General features: G+C 37.5%; 1 protein-coding gene across 2 annotated transcripts in view; it reads left to right on the forward strand.

Moving 5' to 3' along the window:
- ZBTB5 (zinc finger and BTB domain containing 5) overlaps positions 1-18,457 on the forward strand; it is a 64,349-nt gene extending 45,892 nt beyond the window's left edge. Inside the window, exon 2 of one of the 2 annotated variants that reach the window (XM_036741555.1) lies at positions 13,236-18,457. In XM_036741555.1, coding sequence (XP_036597450.1) covers positions 13,240-15,264 — 2,025 coding nt within the window. In that variant the 5' untranslated portion in view covers positions 13,236-13,239 and the 3' untranslated portion in view covers positions 15,265-18,457. The remainder of the gene's footprint in view (positions 1-13,235) is intronic. The other variant, XM_036741556.1, reaches the window with a different exon arrangement.
- The last annotated feature ends 22 nt before the right edge of the window (positions 18,458-18,479 follow it).

The raw sequence follows: 18,479 nt of genomic DNA on the forward strand, positions 1-18,479 counted from the left end.
CTGCCAAATTAATATCCTAAGACTCTGATTTGACCCTTTTCAAAAATCTCCGCTGTCTAGGACTCTGTTGTTCCTGTAATAAATACAAAATACTTCAGCTTGGCATTTAATGCCCTTCACAGTATGGCTCCTTACCAACCTTACCAGAATTCATATTACTTCCCTTTATATACTCTGTGTTCCTGCCAAATTGGCCAGCTAGCTGTTCCCCAAACTTGCTATCTCCCATCTTTGTGCTTCTGCACAGGTTGTCTCCCATGCTTGATCTGTACTTCTCCCTCATCTACAATACTTAAAATCCTTAGTTTCCTTTTAAGGCTAAGATTAGATGTAATCTCCTACAGGAAGCCTTTCCTGATCTTAATGAGATGTAATTTTCTCTTTTCTATGGTACTGTGCTTTGTACCTCTCGACCTGTGATTTCATTGGTGTAGGAAACTCCCTGATGAGAAAACTCACTTTACCACTGTAATCACATAACTGTCATGCCACTTTACAGTCTTAGAGATTTACAATTAACTTCCTATTCCAAGAACACAGGATTTTCTCTATTCTTACTACAGTACCATACTGAGAGGTTGTGACCTGCTCAGAATCACACAACCAGTATGTGTTAGCAATGGAACTTAAATTCAAGTTCTACTGACTTGGAAACTGTTTTTATGTCCATGATGCCATGCTGCCTTAAAAAAACTATTAAAATATATGTGTGTGTGTATGTGATATATCTCAGCTTGCTACATTTCTAAAGGCCTGAGAATACAGCATAACATATGATCTCGGAAACATCCTATTAAGGCTCAAAGGTTGTAAAATCAGAGAAAGAAACCTCTAGGAATTAGGTTAACAGGGGCTATGATAAAAGATCAAATTATAGGCTAGTGAGAAGTTGCTTGGTAATGGAGCCTCTTTCTTGAAGATATTGACCCTTTAATTCCATACCTTTTTCCTAGCTTTGCAAACTGACCTGAAGTGCTATCATTCTATTACAAGTCATTGCACTTTCTTCCCTAAAGAATTAACATTGGAAATGTTCCAGAATTTAGCAGTTTTAAGATCATAACTACTATTGTTGCTCTTGAAACTGGAAGGGATTTTTGTCATTTTGGTGACTGATCCTTTCAGAAGGTTAGATAGCTTTGCGACTAAATAAAAGGAAGTTTTTTTCAATTCACTTAAAAACTAATTTCTTCTGATTGTTAAAGAGGCAGCCACTGGATGGAAGGTTAGTCTCATTCTTAAGGAGGGCATTGCTATCAGTAGTGTTGAATATTATTGGTTTTAGAGTGCCTGTTGTATTTCTGAATGGGTAGATAGGATAACTTTACAGTGATTCCTTTCCCTAGATAAAGTAGAGGTCATATGACCAGCCTCTAGCATACCTTCTTTTCACTTTAGCAACACCTAAAATTAGAAAATGATAAGGGTACTCCTGCTGGGTAAATCTGAGATTTTTATTAATCTCTCTGCCCCATTTCCCTACATAGTTGTATCTTATTTCAAAGCACAGAATTTCTCTTCTTTACTCTTGCTACCATCCAAGTTTCTCCCTGGAACTGGGTAGTTGTCCAATAATAGAGGGCATGAGAGAGATGATTTATTCACCCTTTGTTCTCTCTTTACAGGGTTATATGCCAGTATATGTATTTGAAGGATCCATTGACACTGCCTTTTAAGAGTTCACATCTTACTTAACACATGGATTTTCAGTCTTTTTGTGAGGAAGAACTAATTTTCATTTCTGCAGATCTGAAGAATGCTGGCAGTAAAGTACCTGACTAAAGATTAGATACCCGTACTGGTTTGCTTCTCATTGGGAGTCCTAGCCAACTAAAGAAAGGGAGGTTATTATGCTGGCAACCAGCCTGAAGATCAGTTAGTTGGGGATCTCTGTTTTTAAGGCATGATGCACTCATATAGCATCAATAGAACGGTACCTTTAACCAAATGTGTTTCAGTAACATACTTTGTCATCAGAAACTTTGGTAGTAGGGGTAGGAATAATATAGGGAGTATTAAGATGTGTGCTGGGTATTTTGAAAATTTATAACTTTTTTTAAAATTTTAAGTTCAAAATTCTCTCCTTCCTTTCCCTCCCTGTTGTTAAGAAGGCAAGCAATTTCATATAGGTTATGTATGTGCAGTCATGCATAACATTTCCATATTAGTCATAGTGTGAAAGAAAACACAGACCCCCCCCCAAAAAAAAAACCCACAAAAAAGTAAAAAATAGTATACTTCAGTCTGCATTCAGACTCCATCATTTCTTTCTCTGGAGTTGATGAACTTGGAGTAGTAGAGCTGATGACTTTTCATCACAAGTCGTTCAGAATTGTCTGTATTGCTGAGAATAGCTAAGTCATTCACAGTTGATCATCATTACAGTTTTGCAGTGGCTGTGTACAATGTTCTGCTGCCTCCTCTCACTTCACTTTGCATCAGTTCATATAAGTCTTCCCAGGTTTTCCAGAGAGAAGTAATTAACTAATTCAGCTTCACATGAATAGTCAGGTAACAGAATGCAAGATTTGAAACTAGATCTTTTGGTTTGAGGAGAATGAAAAGAAGGGGGCCAATGAATAGGGGAATATTAGGAAGAAAAAGGCCAAGTTCCATCTGCATGTGCGTTGAAGACCAAAGCTGTTTTTCAGTCCAATATCATCAAAGCTATGATTTTTCTAGTAGCAAAGTAAGGCTGTGAGAGTTGGATTGTAAGGAAAGCTGAGCATTACAGAATTGATGCTTTTGAATTGTAATGCTGGAGAAGACTTTTGAGAGTCCCATGGACAACAAGGAAATCAAATCAGTCAATACTTGAAATTAATTCAGGCTCTACATTGGAAGGTCACATTTTGAAGCTAAAGCTTAAAAACTTTGACATAAAACTTGCTTTTGTTTTAGCTCCCAAAGCCAGAGCTCACTGTTATCTTTCATCTCTGAATGATATACTTTTATTGTTACAGTTTTAAAAAAACCACAACTTTGGAAAACCAAAGAACCTTTTAGCAACATGTAGTTTTCCTGCCTATTTCTTTGAATTTGATCTGTTTTTGCTTTGAGATCATGATTACTTCTCCTGCTTTTTTTTTTTTAAACTACAACTGAAGCATGATAGGCTCTGTGCCAGCTCCTTATGTTTACTCTATGTGTGTTTCTCTGCTTTGAGTATGTTTCTTATAAATAACATATTGTAGGATTCTAGTTTTTAATCCAGTTTGCTATTTGCTTCCATTTTTTTGGGTGAGATCACCCCATTCACATTGACAGTGGATTACTGTGCACTTTCCTCCACACTGTTTTCCCCATTTATCCTCTCTCTCTCTCTCTCTCTCTCTCTCTCTCTCTCTTTCTTTCTTTCTTTCTCTTTCTCCCTCCCTCCCCATCTCTCCTTTCACTCTGTACCTCCTCAAAAGTGTTTTACTTCTAACCATCTCTCCCAGTCATCTGCCCTTCTTTTTATCAGGACCTTCCCCCTGCCCCCTTTTAATCCCTTTCTCATTCTACTTCCCTCCCCTGTAGAGTAAGGTAGATATTTATACCCCACTGAGTGTTACTCCATTTTGATGAGAGTAAGGTTCAAGCATGCATGCCAACCCCCACCCCCATCTTCACCTCCATTGCAAAAATTTTCACACCTCTTTTATGTGAGATAATTTACCCCATTCTGCCCCTTTCTTTCCCCTTCTCGCAGTGCATCCCTTAATTTTTCTTTTTCTTTTTAGATAGCATCCCATCACAGTCAGTTGATACTCATGTCCTCTGTCTATGTATACTCCTTCTAACTGGTTCTGCTGCTCCAGAATTTATTTTGAGGCATCACTTTAAAGCTGTTTGGAGGGGAATTAGGGAGAGCTCAGGAGAGTCCCTATCTTTACTCTGCCATCTTGGCTCTGCCCCTCGAAAATAGGAGTTTTCACTGCAAAAAAAGGAAGTTCATTTTACATTTTAACAGTCAAAGGAATAATTGGTAACAATCTTAAATGTCAAAAAATCATTTTTCCTTTTTTTTTCCCCCTAGAGGGCATCTAGAGGAGAGAAACCATAGTTGTGAAAGGCCTTGATAGATAACAATATAAATATCAAGTGAAAGCATTGGGGATATTTAGCCTTGAAAAGAGAAGGCTTACAGCTTCTACATTAAGGGATTGAAGGGTTTGGAATATGATATTCTGAAGGTCAAAGGAGCTGGGATTAAAACTAAGAATCACCTACCCACAAAACTGAGTATAATACTCCAGGATAAAATATGGATTTTCAATAAAATAGAGGACTGTCAAGCATTTTTGATGAAAAGACCAGAGCTGAATAGAAAATTTGACTTTCAAATACAAGAGTCAAGAGAAGCATAAAAAGGTGAACAGGAAAGATAAATCATAAGGGACTTACTAAAGTTGAACCATTTTGTTTGCAATCCTACATGGAAAGATGATATTTGTAACTCATGAGACCTTTCTCAGTATTAGGGTAGTCGAAGGGAATACACACACACACACGTATATATATACACACATATATACATATGTACATACAAATATACTATAGATAGATAGATGGGGGCACAGGTGAGTTGAATATGAAGGGATGATATCTAAAAAAAATAAAATTAAGGGGTGAGAGAGGAATATATTGGGAGAAGGAGAAAGGCAGAGATAGAATGGGGTAAATTATCTCACATAAAAGTGGCAAGAAAAAGCAGTTCTAATGGAAGGGAAGAGGAAATGAGTGAATCTTGTTCTTATCAGATTTGACTTAAGGAAGGAATAACATACACACTCAATTGGGTATCTTACCCTACAGGAAAGTAGGGGGGAATTGAACAAGGAGGGGGGGTGATAGAAGGGAGGGCAGATTGGGGGAGGAGGTAGTCAAAAGCAAATACTTTTGAAAAGGGACAGGGTCAAGGGAGAAGAGTGAATAAAGGGGGAAAGGATAGGATGGAGGGAAATATAGTTAGTCTTTCACAACAGGACTATTATGGAAGTGTTTTGCTTAATGATACATGTGTGGCCTATGTTGAATTGCTTGCCTTCTCAAGGAGGGTGGGTAGGGAAGAAAGAAGGGAGAGAATTTGGAATTCAAAGTTCTAAAAACAAATGTTTAAAAAAAGTTGTTTTTACATGCAACTGGGAAATAAGATATATAAGCACTGGGGTATAGAAATCTATCTTGCCCTACAAGAAAGTAAGGGGAAAGAGGATGGGGTGGAGTGGGAGAGTGTGGTGATAGAAGGGAAGGCAGACTAGGGAAAGGAGCAATCAGAATTTATGCCCTCTTAGGGTGGGGGGGAGGGTAGAAATGGGGAGAAAGTTTGTAACTCAAAATCTTGTGGAAATCAATGTTGAAAACTAAAAATATTAAATTTAAAAAAAAGAAAAGAGAAGGCTTAGGAGGGACAAGATATTTGTCCTCAAATATTTCAAAGCCTTTCTCGAGGAGGGATTAGACTTGTTCTGTTGAGTCTCGTAGGGCATAGCAAAGGTGGAAGTTAGGAAGAAGCAAATTTAGGTTTGATATAAGAAGAAGCTTCCTAACAATGAGAGTTAAGTAGGAAGGGTTGCCTTGGGACGGAGCTAATTCTCCCTCACAGAAGGTCAAGCAAGGCTGTAGGATTATTCATTAGGGTTGATGTAGAGGGAATTCTCCATTCAGAATAGATTGGACTAGATTGCCTCTTAGGTTTCTTCCAACTCTGAAATACTATGATAATCAAAATGAACCTGTACCAGTCAATTTGAAGCACTTTAACCTTTTTCCTAATCTAATTAAGAATTATAAACACTCAGAGTTAGAAGGTCCTCAGTAGTTGAATATTCTTGAAAAAAAATACTGCAAAACACCTTGACAGATGGTCACCCAGACTTTGCTTGAAGACCTCAAATGAAGATTTTGATGGTACAGTGCTATGGCCTGATTTTTGGTATTTAGTGATTCGACATTGGCATAAAGGTTGGCAGGGCACAGTTTATTCAAATGAAGAGAGTGATTCTTTCCTTCTGTTAGGAGAGTGACTCCAGCTATTCCTCCCTCAGCTTTTGCCCTTGGATCACATCTTTTAAAATGTTTTATTTGTATTTTGAGGGTTTTTAAAAATATCATTCTCACTTCTTAATGGTCTACCACCTTACTTATAATAAGGAAGCAAAATTAAAGAACCCATCTGCCATGTTTGACAACATATATGACATTCTGCATCCATAGTCCTTGAGTTTTTGATCCACAGAGTGAGGATGACTGACTCCAGTAACATTTGCAAGAGGGATTTTCTTTATCTGGGAATTCCTATACCACTGAAATCATGAGTCTAGTACCTATTGGGTTTCTATCTCTGGTTCTGCTTTATGGAAATATTTAGCTTTTAGATATTAACAGGTTGCTCTGGACTGAAAAGTAGATAAGGCAAATAAACAAAGGCAACACTTAATAGGCAGAGAAATACATTTTAGAAATAAGCAAGTGAAGGAACCAGAAAATCCTGTTCAGTGAGTTTTGGTGTGATATATATTTAATGAAGTACTTTGTTTATAAATATTACAATAGCAAATGCTCATGTATAAAATTTCAGTTATAGGTTTGTCAATTTAACAAGTAACATTTGTCTGATGCTTATAGATAAACTTTCCTATTTTCAGTGATTTTTATATATATGATTCAAGAAAATACTTTTATTTTACCCAGCTGACACTGATTGTCCACCTTTCTCCCAGGGTGGGAGAAAGTGTTTTGTAAACTTTCTAGAACTATTTAAGCGTGAATAGTTACTATCTTTTGTATACATTGACTTTTTATTCTCATGACCTCTACTGTTATTCATTTTAGAAATCTATACCTAAATGGCTCTATGATCCTACTGCTGTAGTACTCCAGAGTTGCAGATTTTTTCTTATTCTTGCCCTCCCATCCTGTGTAATTCCTGACTTTGTCTTCACATGAAACCTTCTCCATAGGCCCATCCAGCATGTTGATAGCCTTCCTTTTAATTCTTTAAGAATCCATGGAGGCAACCCTGAGTTTTTGAGGGCTATGCCAGCAAACTGGCAGGTTTTGGCATTTTGGAAGGACTTCAACATGTATAGTCCCAGGGCTAGGCTTTGTCTGCTGTGTGAGGACTAGCCTCGCTAAGAATGGAGATACTGCCAGGTGATGAGTTATTTGACCATGACAACCTGCAAAACAAAATTTCAAAATGGATCTTGGATCTGGGGTTTTCTGCTTCTAAAATAACAAGTGGTAGAAAGGGAGAGGTCAAAGGATGTGCTGAGACTCCCACAGTTTTTAGACCATTGTAAATATTAGCTTCCTCTACTAGCATTGTGACTCTGGGCAAGTCTGTTAGTCCACTGCAGAAGGAAATGGCAAACCATGCCAGTATCCTTGCTAAGAAAACCCCATGGACAGTATCAGTGTGCTGTGGTCCACGTGAAGAGTCAGACATGACTGAACAACAACAAACATTAGCTTAACTTAACAAATTAAAGATCCTGGTCCACTTTAGATGTCTAATAAAGTAAAGTTTAGCTTTTACCCTTTTTTCTTTGTTAATCATATTATTTGGATCCTGCTCTTATATTATGATAATACTTTAGTATAAAATCATTATTGGTCGTAACTGTTAGTTTATATAACCTTTTGTAGAACTAGGATATTTACAATTTACTCTTGGAATTATTACTAATCACTGGCGTCTCTCATTCTAATTTAGTGCTTACTTTTTCTGCAAAGTAGTTAATATAAATCAGTTTAGTTTACCTCTAGTCTTGTAGGTAAACCACTACCTCCTTGTTGTAGGGATTAAATTTCATTTGGCAAATTTGCTGAGCTCTACTTACTAAGTCTGGTCCTTTGCCTCAGCCCAAAAGGTGATATGGTTCATTCCCATAAGGGAGAGGGAAGTAATTGAGAAAATGAGGATAGGCAGGATGAGGATTATGAGAATTAGTTCTTGTGGGTCCTTTATTTTGGTTATTTTCATTGTAAACACCTAAAGATTCATCACATATAAACACCACTACTACTGTAGTGATTTTTTTTGTCATAAATTTACCATATCTTTGAAGAAATTTGGTGGACTTTAATTTAGAAATAAATCACAATGTAATGGATATAGTTACAACATGTAAATAGTTGAATTTTGATTTTTTTACACATAAGTATATATAGAAGTTATATAGTAAGTACCTAAGCCTCTTTGGCTCCTGGAATTTTGCTCCTCCAGTCTCATGTGTATATGCTTCTTTAGTATTACTGCTTCTTATTAGCTTATGTATTTTGTTAACTTTCTATTAGGATTTTATCAAAGTGACTCCCAGGGTATTTGAAACAGGAATTATTTTTGAGGCTTAATCCCAAACTAGAAAATCCATAGTTTATACATACACTTGACGAATTTTATTATCTTAATATAGTGTTAATTCAAAGTAAAGCCCATAGTCTGTCTCTTTAGTTACAGAGGGCTTTTCTTCAGTGCTTATCTTTTACTCTACTTTAACTTTAGACATTAGCTATTCGCATGTTAAAATTATACTGGATCTCATTGTGTTATATAAAATATCTCAAAGCGCACCATGTTGTACATTTCTAAGTACTTAAGTATCTGAGTATCTTAGCTTGGTATTTAGAGATCTCTTGGTTATTACAAAACTTTTTATGGAGACCTTGTAGATAGAACAAAGCCCAAAACCTTGTATTTTAGTTGTAAATGATGTTTCACTATTGACTTCAGCTGAAATTTAGATGTTGTAAATTCAGCTCTCAGTGATGACTTCTTTTTGTTCTCGTAGATGATACTGAACTCATTGCTGCCACCATAGTATATGGCTGAGCCCTAAGAGTAATTTTACAAATTTTATAACACTAGAGCTTACAGTATTGTAGGTAGATTACTACATTTATTCAAATAAATATAATATAAAATTATTACAGGTACATTGTGAGTTTCAGGGAAGACTGTGAAGGATTGAAGCATTTGAATTGGATAGGTGGGTATTGGTAGATAGGCTTGGGAGTTAAAGTAGCATAACAATTGATAGAAAGCTGGACCTAGAGTTAGGAAGCCTTGGGTTTGAATCTTGCCTCAGATAGTGGCTCACTTAACCTCCTTGGGTTTTAATTGCCTCATCTCTGAAACCAGGAGTTGTACTCTAAAACCCTTTCCAGTTCTAAATCCATGATCTTGTGATCCTATGACTTCCAAAAATAAAAGATTGTGGACGAAGGGAGGGAAAGATACAATGCTTGGAGAAAGATACAATGCCTGAGCAAAAATGCATTGGATGGGAGATTTGGCTGTGGTACAGAGGACATAATGGAAAGTGGTGGATCCTGGCTGCTGGGGACTCCGTACTGACATCACCTTTTTGCAGACACCCAGCTCAGTCTCTCCACATACCTGAAGTGCTGGCTCTGACAACTTTCTCTTTTGTTTTATTTACTTGTTAGCTATTTCTCAGAACTCTTTTCTGAAGGGGAAGGTCTGTGTCCGTTTCACAAATTACAGTCATGACAGAACTGTTTTGAGAGTAGCAACCATCAGGGAACTAATCTTAGGGCAAATGCATAGCTTAGGCATTCCTGGATGCTTGCAGGAAGAGAAGGCATAGATTTTAGAACTTTTGTCTTCTACCAGAAAACCAGGCTACATAGTCTCCAGAGGAGAATCTGTTGGACATTGGGGTAGACTGAAAAAAGGGTAGCTTGAGCCATATTGAGAGTCATGATGCCTTTTGGCCTGGGACAGTGATGGTAATTGTCAAAATGCCTGTGTAGTTCTGTATGGCAAAGTATATGGGACTCTCCACATAGAAGGTAGAAGAGGTAAACCATTTATTCAGACACCAGAGGACCATATCTCACAAGCCACTTAGCCAATCTATCAGAGCAGTAAAACATTCAGTGCACAACATCACAACCTGGAGCCTCACCAAACCTCTCCCACCCCCTGCTGGGGTCTTCCCCAAAACAAAGTCACAGTACAGCCAAGTCAGCCTGTTCAGTTCTAACAGTCATGAGGGCAGCCGTTAGCAGCCATAACTGTTCTCTCTCTCTCCATTTCCTGTGACATAACTTCCTTTTCCTGTCAGGAAGTTCCCCCCACCCCATGTAATCTCGGCTTCCTTTGATGTAAGCAGGTCACATGGCCTATTAAAGGATGGGAAAGATCTTCAAATCTAAATTGCTACTACAGTTTGATTCCGACAGGTACCCCTGGACGACACAAAGTTGCTTGGAATGTATTTAATTTCTTCTCTGTATTCCATAATTTGAAATAGGCATTTAGCCCAGAACATTGAAATGAAAGTGAATTAGCGACATTTGAGACAAATTAAATAGATGAGAGTCCCTCTCCTTGAGAAGCTTATGAATATTGATTGATAGCATGCTTATCGGTTTGCAGATGACATGAAGCTTGGAGGGATAGTTGAGATGTTAGATGAGAATAATGGGCTGAATCTAATAATGAAGTTTAATAGGGATAAATGCAAGTTCTTAGATATGGGCTTTAAAAAGCTCAGTTGCACAAGTACAAAATGAGAGAAAGAAAGACTAGACGGATGGTTTATGTAGAAACGATTTGGGTCTTTTTGCAGGTTGTTAGCTCTGAGTCAGCAGTGTTACATGGTAGTTAATGGGATATTAGGCTGCATTTCAAATTCATTTCAACCAACATTATTTGCTGCTATATTTAAAGCATTGTTTAGAACTAGGGAGGATATACTCAACTTGATGAGATCACATCTGAGTTTTTGTATCTAATTCAGAGTTCCATGCTTTAAGAAAGGCAACGACAGATTGGAAGATCTTGAAATGACTGGAAATCATTTCATCTAGGTTTAAAGCAAAGATTTAAAAATCTTTAGACTTCTTTTTAGGAGAAGAATTGAAAGGGAATGAGAGTTTACGCAGAAGGATTAGATTTGTTCTGTTTGGCCAGGGGACAGAACTATGAGCAATGAGTAGAAGTTACAAAGAAACAGATTTTAGCTCAACCTAAGTTAAAACTTTACAATAAAAAGAACTATCCAAAAGTGAAATGGGTTGCTTTAGTAAAGTAGTGAGTTTCCCATGCTTAGTCTTCAGGCAGAGGCTGGATGACCAGTGTGGGGGAATATCATAGAGGCGATTTTCTGTTTACATATATGTTGACCTCAGAGGTCCCTCTAATCTCTGAGGTTCCATGATTCTGTGTATATGTAACAGAAGGCATTAAGTGCCTAGTTTGTTTATGTTATGGTAGGCTATAAGTCATTCTTGTTGGGCAAGCTTTGTCTCTCCTAGACCCACTATTTTCTACTTCTTGTCCCCTTTAACTGTCAGCTGGGAAAATGGATAGCTTACAGGTGACAAAATAGGACCTGATGACCTCACCTTTGGTCTTTAAGCCCCTTGGGTTTCCTTCAATACTTCGGTATTGATCAGTGGATCAGTGATCTCTTTAATACAGGTATTCTTTCCATTAATACAGTTTGCAACGCATTCATGGCTTCTAATTCTTTGCCTTTCTTGTCCATAGTCTCACATAACTCTCCATAGAGGATCCACTTAATGCGTAGATTTTCTTATATGTTGTGGATACCAGTGTATATAGCACTGGGCTGTCTTATCTCTTTGCTTGTTTTTACTACATGACCAGCTTGCCTCCTTTTTTTTAGCATGTATTTCCTTTGTGATTTTCCACATGGCTATATTCTCATTTTTATGAGAATGATCTATGCATATAGCAAAGATATTCCTTTATGAATATATGAAAAAAGAGCAGAGAGGCAGGCTTTTATACATGATTTTCTGCATCAGACCATACCGCTTTAGCATTTCATAATTGACTGAAAGGTGACAAGAATACAGGATCCCACTGTTTGTTGTTTGATTACCAAAAATTTTTTTTTTGCCTTGATAGCACAAAATTTAGCTTTAAAGGCTGTCCTTCAAGAAGGCCTTTCTTATCCATGTTAGGATTATTCAAGTGTCCTTGATAAATGCAGCTTAAGATAACTGTTCAACAACCCTCTTATTATTAATGTCAAATGAGGCATAAAACAGAGAGATGTATACTGGCCCTATGTATTCACTAGTGTCATGGAGTCTGTTCTGTGCAAAGGTCCAAATGGAAGAAGGATTCCCTTGAGTTTAATTAAAAAATAGTCTGACTGCTGTCTCAGCTGTGTAGTGTCATTATTTTCCATAAGCAGTGAGACAGAGTCAAGCTTGTGCCTCTATTTCTCTATTCCCTTGCCTTCACTCAGAAAAACTACAACAATGAGAAAGCTGTAGAGGGTTAGAAACCTGCCAGATGTGTTTTTCCATGATTTTTTTGTCCTTTGTAGCTCCTCCCTGCTCTGGGGAGTCCCCACAGCATCAAGAGCATTGGGCCAGAGAGTATTGATGAAAAAGGACCTCTTTGGGGCTGCTGGCCCCCTTTCCTAACTGTTTACTTCAGGAAGGTTCTGTCACTGAGCTGTATCCAAGGACACAAAGACTTTGAATCAGCCAATCCCAAAGTTCCCAGGAAAGGGGGAGGTTTCTGAGTACAGTATGCTCCAGTAGTTTTCTGCTGAATTAAAGAGGTGATGAGCACCTACAGTTTTCTGGGCCTAAACTTGACATCATGAAGCAGTCTTTTATTAAACAGCCATATATGATTTAGTACTACAGCTAGTTTTAGGAGCTGGTTGTTCAAAACTTACTTGGTGAAAAGAATTGGAGAATTTGAATGTAAGGGATCTTTAGTCTGTCTCTTGGTCTTTATCATCAAATTTTGGTGCCTCTCTATTTTTATCTTTTATTCAGTTCCAGGTTAATAGAGGGAATCTTTTGAATTTCTTAATCACTAACCCACAGCCTAGATCTTGTCTTCAAAATATGCATCCCTTTAACAAAGTCCTTTGGGTTTATTTATGTATTAAGCATAATTCTAACAGAAAATTTCCAACCTATAACTTACTTTAAAAACATAATATGGAAAGTGGGAGGCAATATTTGGACAGCCTGTGGGTTTATTTGCTAGTATTTGTACTTGACTAGACTGACAGCTAAATTAGTGTTTCTTCCTGATTTGATAAACTTTTGGTTTATGTGCTTTTGTGCATTGTTGACACCTTCAACTATTCCAACAGACTAAATTAATAAGACTGTGACTGGTGGTTTGGTTTTTTTGACTCTGATTTGCAACATTTATGCTTTATTCTCTCATTAAAACCATTCAAAGTCTTAATTTTGTTTTTTTTTTCTTTTAAATTATATAGGATCATGGATTTTCCTGGACACTTTGAACAAATCTTTCAACAACTAAACTACCAACGACTTCATGGCCAACTTTGTGATTGTGTCATTGTCGTGGGGAATAGACATTTTAAAGCACACCGTTCTGTGTTGGCAGCATGCAGCACCCATTTTCGAGCCCTTTTTACTGTAGCTGAGGGAGATCAAACCATGAACATGATCCAGCTGGATAGTGAGGTGGTGACAGCAGAGGCCTTTGCTGCTTTGATTGATATGATGTATACCTCTACACTTATGCTTGGGGAGAGTAATGTTATGGATGTCTTGTTGGCAGCTTCTCATCTGCATTTGAACTCTGTTGTTAAGGCCTGTAAACATTATTTAACTACAAGGACGCTGCCTATGTCTCCCCCCAGTGATAGAGTTCAGGAACAAAATGCACGAATGCAGCGGTCTTTTATGCTTCAGCAGCTGGGACTGAGTATAGTGAGCTCTGCATTAAATTCCAGCCAGAGTACAGAAGAGCAACAGACTACCATGAACTTATCAATGAGGAGTAACATAGAACAGCGTACGACATTTCCAATAAGGCGCTTCCATAAGCGGAAACAGTCTTCAGAAGATCGAGCCAGACAGCGCATCAGACCTTCTTTAGATGAGTCCATGGATGCAACTCCAGAGAATGGACAGACAGTGGTTCATTCTCGTGAGGAGTTTTTTTCACCAGATTCTTTGAAAATTGTGGACAATTCTAAGTCAGATTCAGTAACTGATAACCAGGAAGACAATGCTATCATGTTTGATCAGTCATTCAATGGGCAAGAAGATGCCCAAATGCCCAGTCAATCTGACAACAGTGCAGGGAACATTTCTCAAATGTCCATGGCATCTCAGGCAACTCAAGTAGAAACCAGCTTTGACCAGGAAGCTACTTCTGAGAAAAGTGGTTTTCAGTGTGAAAACCCAGAGGTTAGCCTCAGTGAGAAAGACCACATGAGAGTAGTGGTTAAATCTGAACCTTTGAGCTCTCCTGAACCTCAGGATGAAGTGAGTGATGTTACCTCTCAAGCAGAAGGCAGTGAATCTGTGGAAGTGGAAGGTGGGGTGGTCAGTGCTGAAAAGATAGAGCTGAGTCCAGAAAGTAGTGATCGTAGTTTTTCAGATCCACAATCCAGCACTGACAGAGTAGGAGACATTCATATTTTGGAGGTTTCCAATAATCTGGAACACAAATCCACTTTTAGTATTTCAAATTTTCTAAACAAGAGCAGAAATAGCACCTTTAGTGCCAGTCAGAACAATGATGACAACATTCCAAACACTACCAGTGACTGCAGAATAGATAATGACACATCTTATTTAATAAGTCCAGAGTCGGGGCCTACAAGTGGTCACTCCTCTGCTACTGTCTCTCATGTGGAGAATCCTTTCAGTGAACCTGCAGACTCACATTTTGTTAGACCTATGCAGGAAGTAATGGGCCTTCCCTGTGTGCAGACTTCTGGTTATCGAGCCACGGAACAATTTGGGATGGATTTTCCCAGAACTGGTTTGGGAATACACTCTCTCTCCAGGGCAATGATGGGTTCCTCTCGAGGGGGAGCCAGTAATTTTCCAGGCTACCGTCGTATAGCTCCAAAAATGCCAGTTGTGACATCTGTTAGGAGCTCTCAAATACAAGATAACTCAGCTAATTCCCAGTTGTTAATAAATGGGCCTACTTCCTCCTTTGAAAATGGGCATCCTTCCCAGCCTGGTCCCCCTCAATTGACCAGAGCATCTGCTGATGTTCTATCAAAGTGTAAGAAGGCCTTATCAGAGCACAATGTCTTAGTTGTAGAGGGAGCTCGAAAATATGCCTGCAAAATCTGCTGTAAGACATTTTTGACCTTAACAGACTGTAAGAAGCACATTCGTGTACACACAGGTGAGAAGCCCTATGCCTGCTTAAAGTGTGGCAAGAGGTTCAGCCAGTCAAGCCACCTGTATAAACATTCCAAGACTACTTGCCTCAGGTGGCAGAGCAGCAACCTACCTAGCACTTTGCTCTAATCCTGTTCTTCCCTCTGATCAAAATGAAGTCAATACCAATTTCAAAAGAATTTTTACCAGAACTATTGGCAGATACTTAACGTTATTTTGTTTTAGGTTTCAGGCTGAATGGTGTAATTAGACACAGGCACTTGTGCGAATAGGTCTTTGAGAAGAATTTAGAACTTGGAGGAAAAGGGATGGAATCCCTGAGGCCAAGTTTTTCCTTTAGGGTTGAGTTAACAGGGAGAGGATATTTAGTATCTTTTGATCCTAAAAGTGGCACGTTTTAAGTATGAAAAACTAAAGTGCAAATTTTTTTAAAGCAATTTTTGTAAAATTGTGTGAAGCATTTAAATAAAATACCTGTACATTTACGTTTGCTATATTATGTGTCTGAACAATGATGCAAAGAGCTCTTAACTGTTACTAATGGCGACTGTGTACCTGTATGGGGGGAAAGCCCTTCCGGATACCTCTGTCTGCCACTAAATGCTTTAAAGTATATTATGAAAATAGTTCTAGGGGTTCAGAATGTACTGTATTTTTTATTTTAGGTTGTCGCAGTAATAGACACTGCGCTATGATGGTGCTGAAATTGAGTCCATAGCAAGCATTCTTGTGGACTATTAGATGTATATACTTATACAGCAAGATCATTTGGATGTTTGAGCAATTTTTCTTGTTTTACAACAAAATTGTATATACAGTATGTACTTGTATTGAGTGATTAGTGAAGTACTGTTTCTGTATGTGCTGTTAGCAGTATTTTAACCAACTTGTATTTCAGATGTTAAAATTCCATATATATATGTATATAGTATATATATGGGAGTTTAAAAAGAATTAGTCTTTGTCTACTTCATTCTAATAACTTGTAATTATGTTTTGTGGAACTTTCTTTTTTTTTTATCAGAAGATGACCTTTTTCAAATGTTAACAGTCAATCTAATCCCAACTATCTTGTAAGAAGACTCTCCCTTTTTTCCCCCTTTAAGGCTCTGAGTTTCCATACGTGAACCTTTCCAAATGTGGTATTATTTCTTAGTTATGCTCAAAAGTCAATTTAGTTTTTGTTGGAAGGAATATATAATTTGAGAAAAGAGCCAAAACTTCTGTTTCATTTTCCCTCAAAATCTCCCCCAACACCTCTGCCAAGAAAATGTTTAAAAAAGATGTTTCCAATTTAGGTACAACCTTGTTTTATAATTCTCTATTTCCTAAAACTTTGTTTTATAATTTAATATTTCTCAAACCCTAAATAAAGGTTAGGCATTCTATGGCATAGCAACCATTGAGTAGTATGTGAGATAGTGGCATTCTGTCATTCACCAGTCTCACTGATTACTTTTCTCCTTTGTTTTTACTTGGGCTTCCTTTCTCTTATTTTCCCTTCTTCTGTGCCTGTGCCTCAGGGCTACCAGTGGTAGCTATGGATATTGCTCAGCCCTAGTGACAACATTCAGAGCCAAAAAAACACCACCTCTAGAGGATCGCAGTGATCTTACTTTAGGGCTTCTTTATTTTATTCCCTAGAGGTATTTATTGCTTTAGTACTTTTTCAGCCAATGTACAGATAGGTGAGTTCAGCATACGAGGTTTTTTTGGATGAGTTAAATTGTGTATAATTTGGGTAAACACTTCAGAATCATTGTGTTCAGAATAGAGTGAATTGATTTAGGGGAACCCTGGAACAAAAATCAGTCTGAATCTGATGTAAGTAGTAAACTTCTGTGCAGTTTAATGCACCTGAAGATATTCTGATTCTGCTTAGAATGGATATTGACCTCTCCTAATAAGAGCTTTGATTTCATGAAGTAAAGGCAAAAATAAAACCTATCTTTGGGTTAAACTTGCAGTAGTTGTTAGTCTTAGAGGGTTAAGCTGCCATACTGAGAAGAATGTGAACATTTCTTTCTGTGAATGGCTATTAAGAAATGCAGCTGATTAGGTCTGCACTTAATTTTTGACTAAATTTCCTGTGTAAGTAGGATTAAAACTTAATGAATAAAACATTTCCAAAGATGGTAGACACACTGTGCCATATCATCAGGGTAATTATTCTCAGTTTTATCTTTGGAGGAGGGCAGGGATTGTATTACAGATCCACTCTTTTATAAATCCCAAACATTTGAGAAGCAGGGTTTCGTGTGTGTATCCTTTATTTAACATATATGCTATATAGGGATTAAAAGTCTGTTAGTTTTCTTAATGAGCATTTTTGGAACTATTAGAAATATTAGAGGGTTTCCCATTTGGATTTTTAAATGGCGTAAGTGAATTATTCTGATTGGTTAGCCTTAATTATAGGTTAGCATAAAGAAGCAAAATGTTAAATGTTGACAGAATCCTAAAAATGATTTAACACCCAGTGATAAATGGTAAAAATACAGTATCTTCAAATAAAATTAACTTACACAGCATGGCACAGTGGATAGAGTACTGGTCTTGGTGTCAAGAAGACTTGGGTTTAAATCCCACCTCTGATATTTGTCAGTTGTCTGAGCATGGGCACTACTTTTCTAGGCAACTCCTAAGGTTTATTTACTGAGTTAGAGATGTGATCTAATTTGGTAGAGGGAGTTCCTAACTCAAAACCAGACCTTTAGATAAACTGTAGCATTTTTATTTGCTGAAGAGTTTTAAGTTTTGTAGCCAAAAACACTAAAGGATAAATGGTATTACATATCTTTTTTTTTTTTACCAGACTATACTAGTAATATTAACTAAGCTAGCCCCAAACTATTTCAGACCAGTAGTATTAATATTTTTTTAGTTGTTTTGCTCAACAATTCCTGTTTTAGACTCTTGACTCTAGGATGTGTATGCCCAAATTTCTTAACTTTATTTTCAGAGGTTCTGTTTGCTGAGTCACATGTTTATTTCATTGTCTTTTAATTGATTACTGTACCTGGCTTCAGGGTATTGAAAAATCCATTTGCCACTTTGGCTTTGTGATGGGGGAGTGAAGTGCGGGCCTGGGTGCTTTCATGAGATTCTTACAAACATAGTTTTCTGCTGATTGGCCAATCTAGATAAAATTATTGAACAGTGGGTATGCCATTGAAATGGCTGTAGAATGGAACTGGGTTCTTAGGAGAAAACCCAATGAAAAATTTCAATAATGGGAGAAGAGATTGGACAGAAAGAACCAAGACACTGTGTTTAAGCTTTGGTGCTGTTACTAATTTTAAAATAAATTTTTCAAACAATTTATGCCTACTTGGTTTCCTCTC

The sequence above is a fragment of the Trichosurus vulpecula genome, chromosome 1 (assembly GCF_011100635.1).
Source record: "Trichosurus vulpecula isolate mTriVul1 chromosome 1, mTriVul1.pri, whole genome shotgun sequence".
In the NCBI taxonomy this organism is placed as follows: domain Eukaryota; kingdom Metazoa; phylum Chordata; class Mammalia; order Diprotodontia; family Phalangeridae; genus Trichosurus; species Trichosurus vulpecula.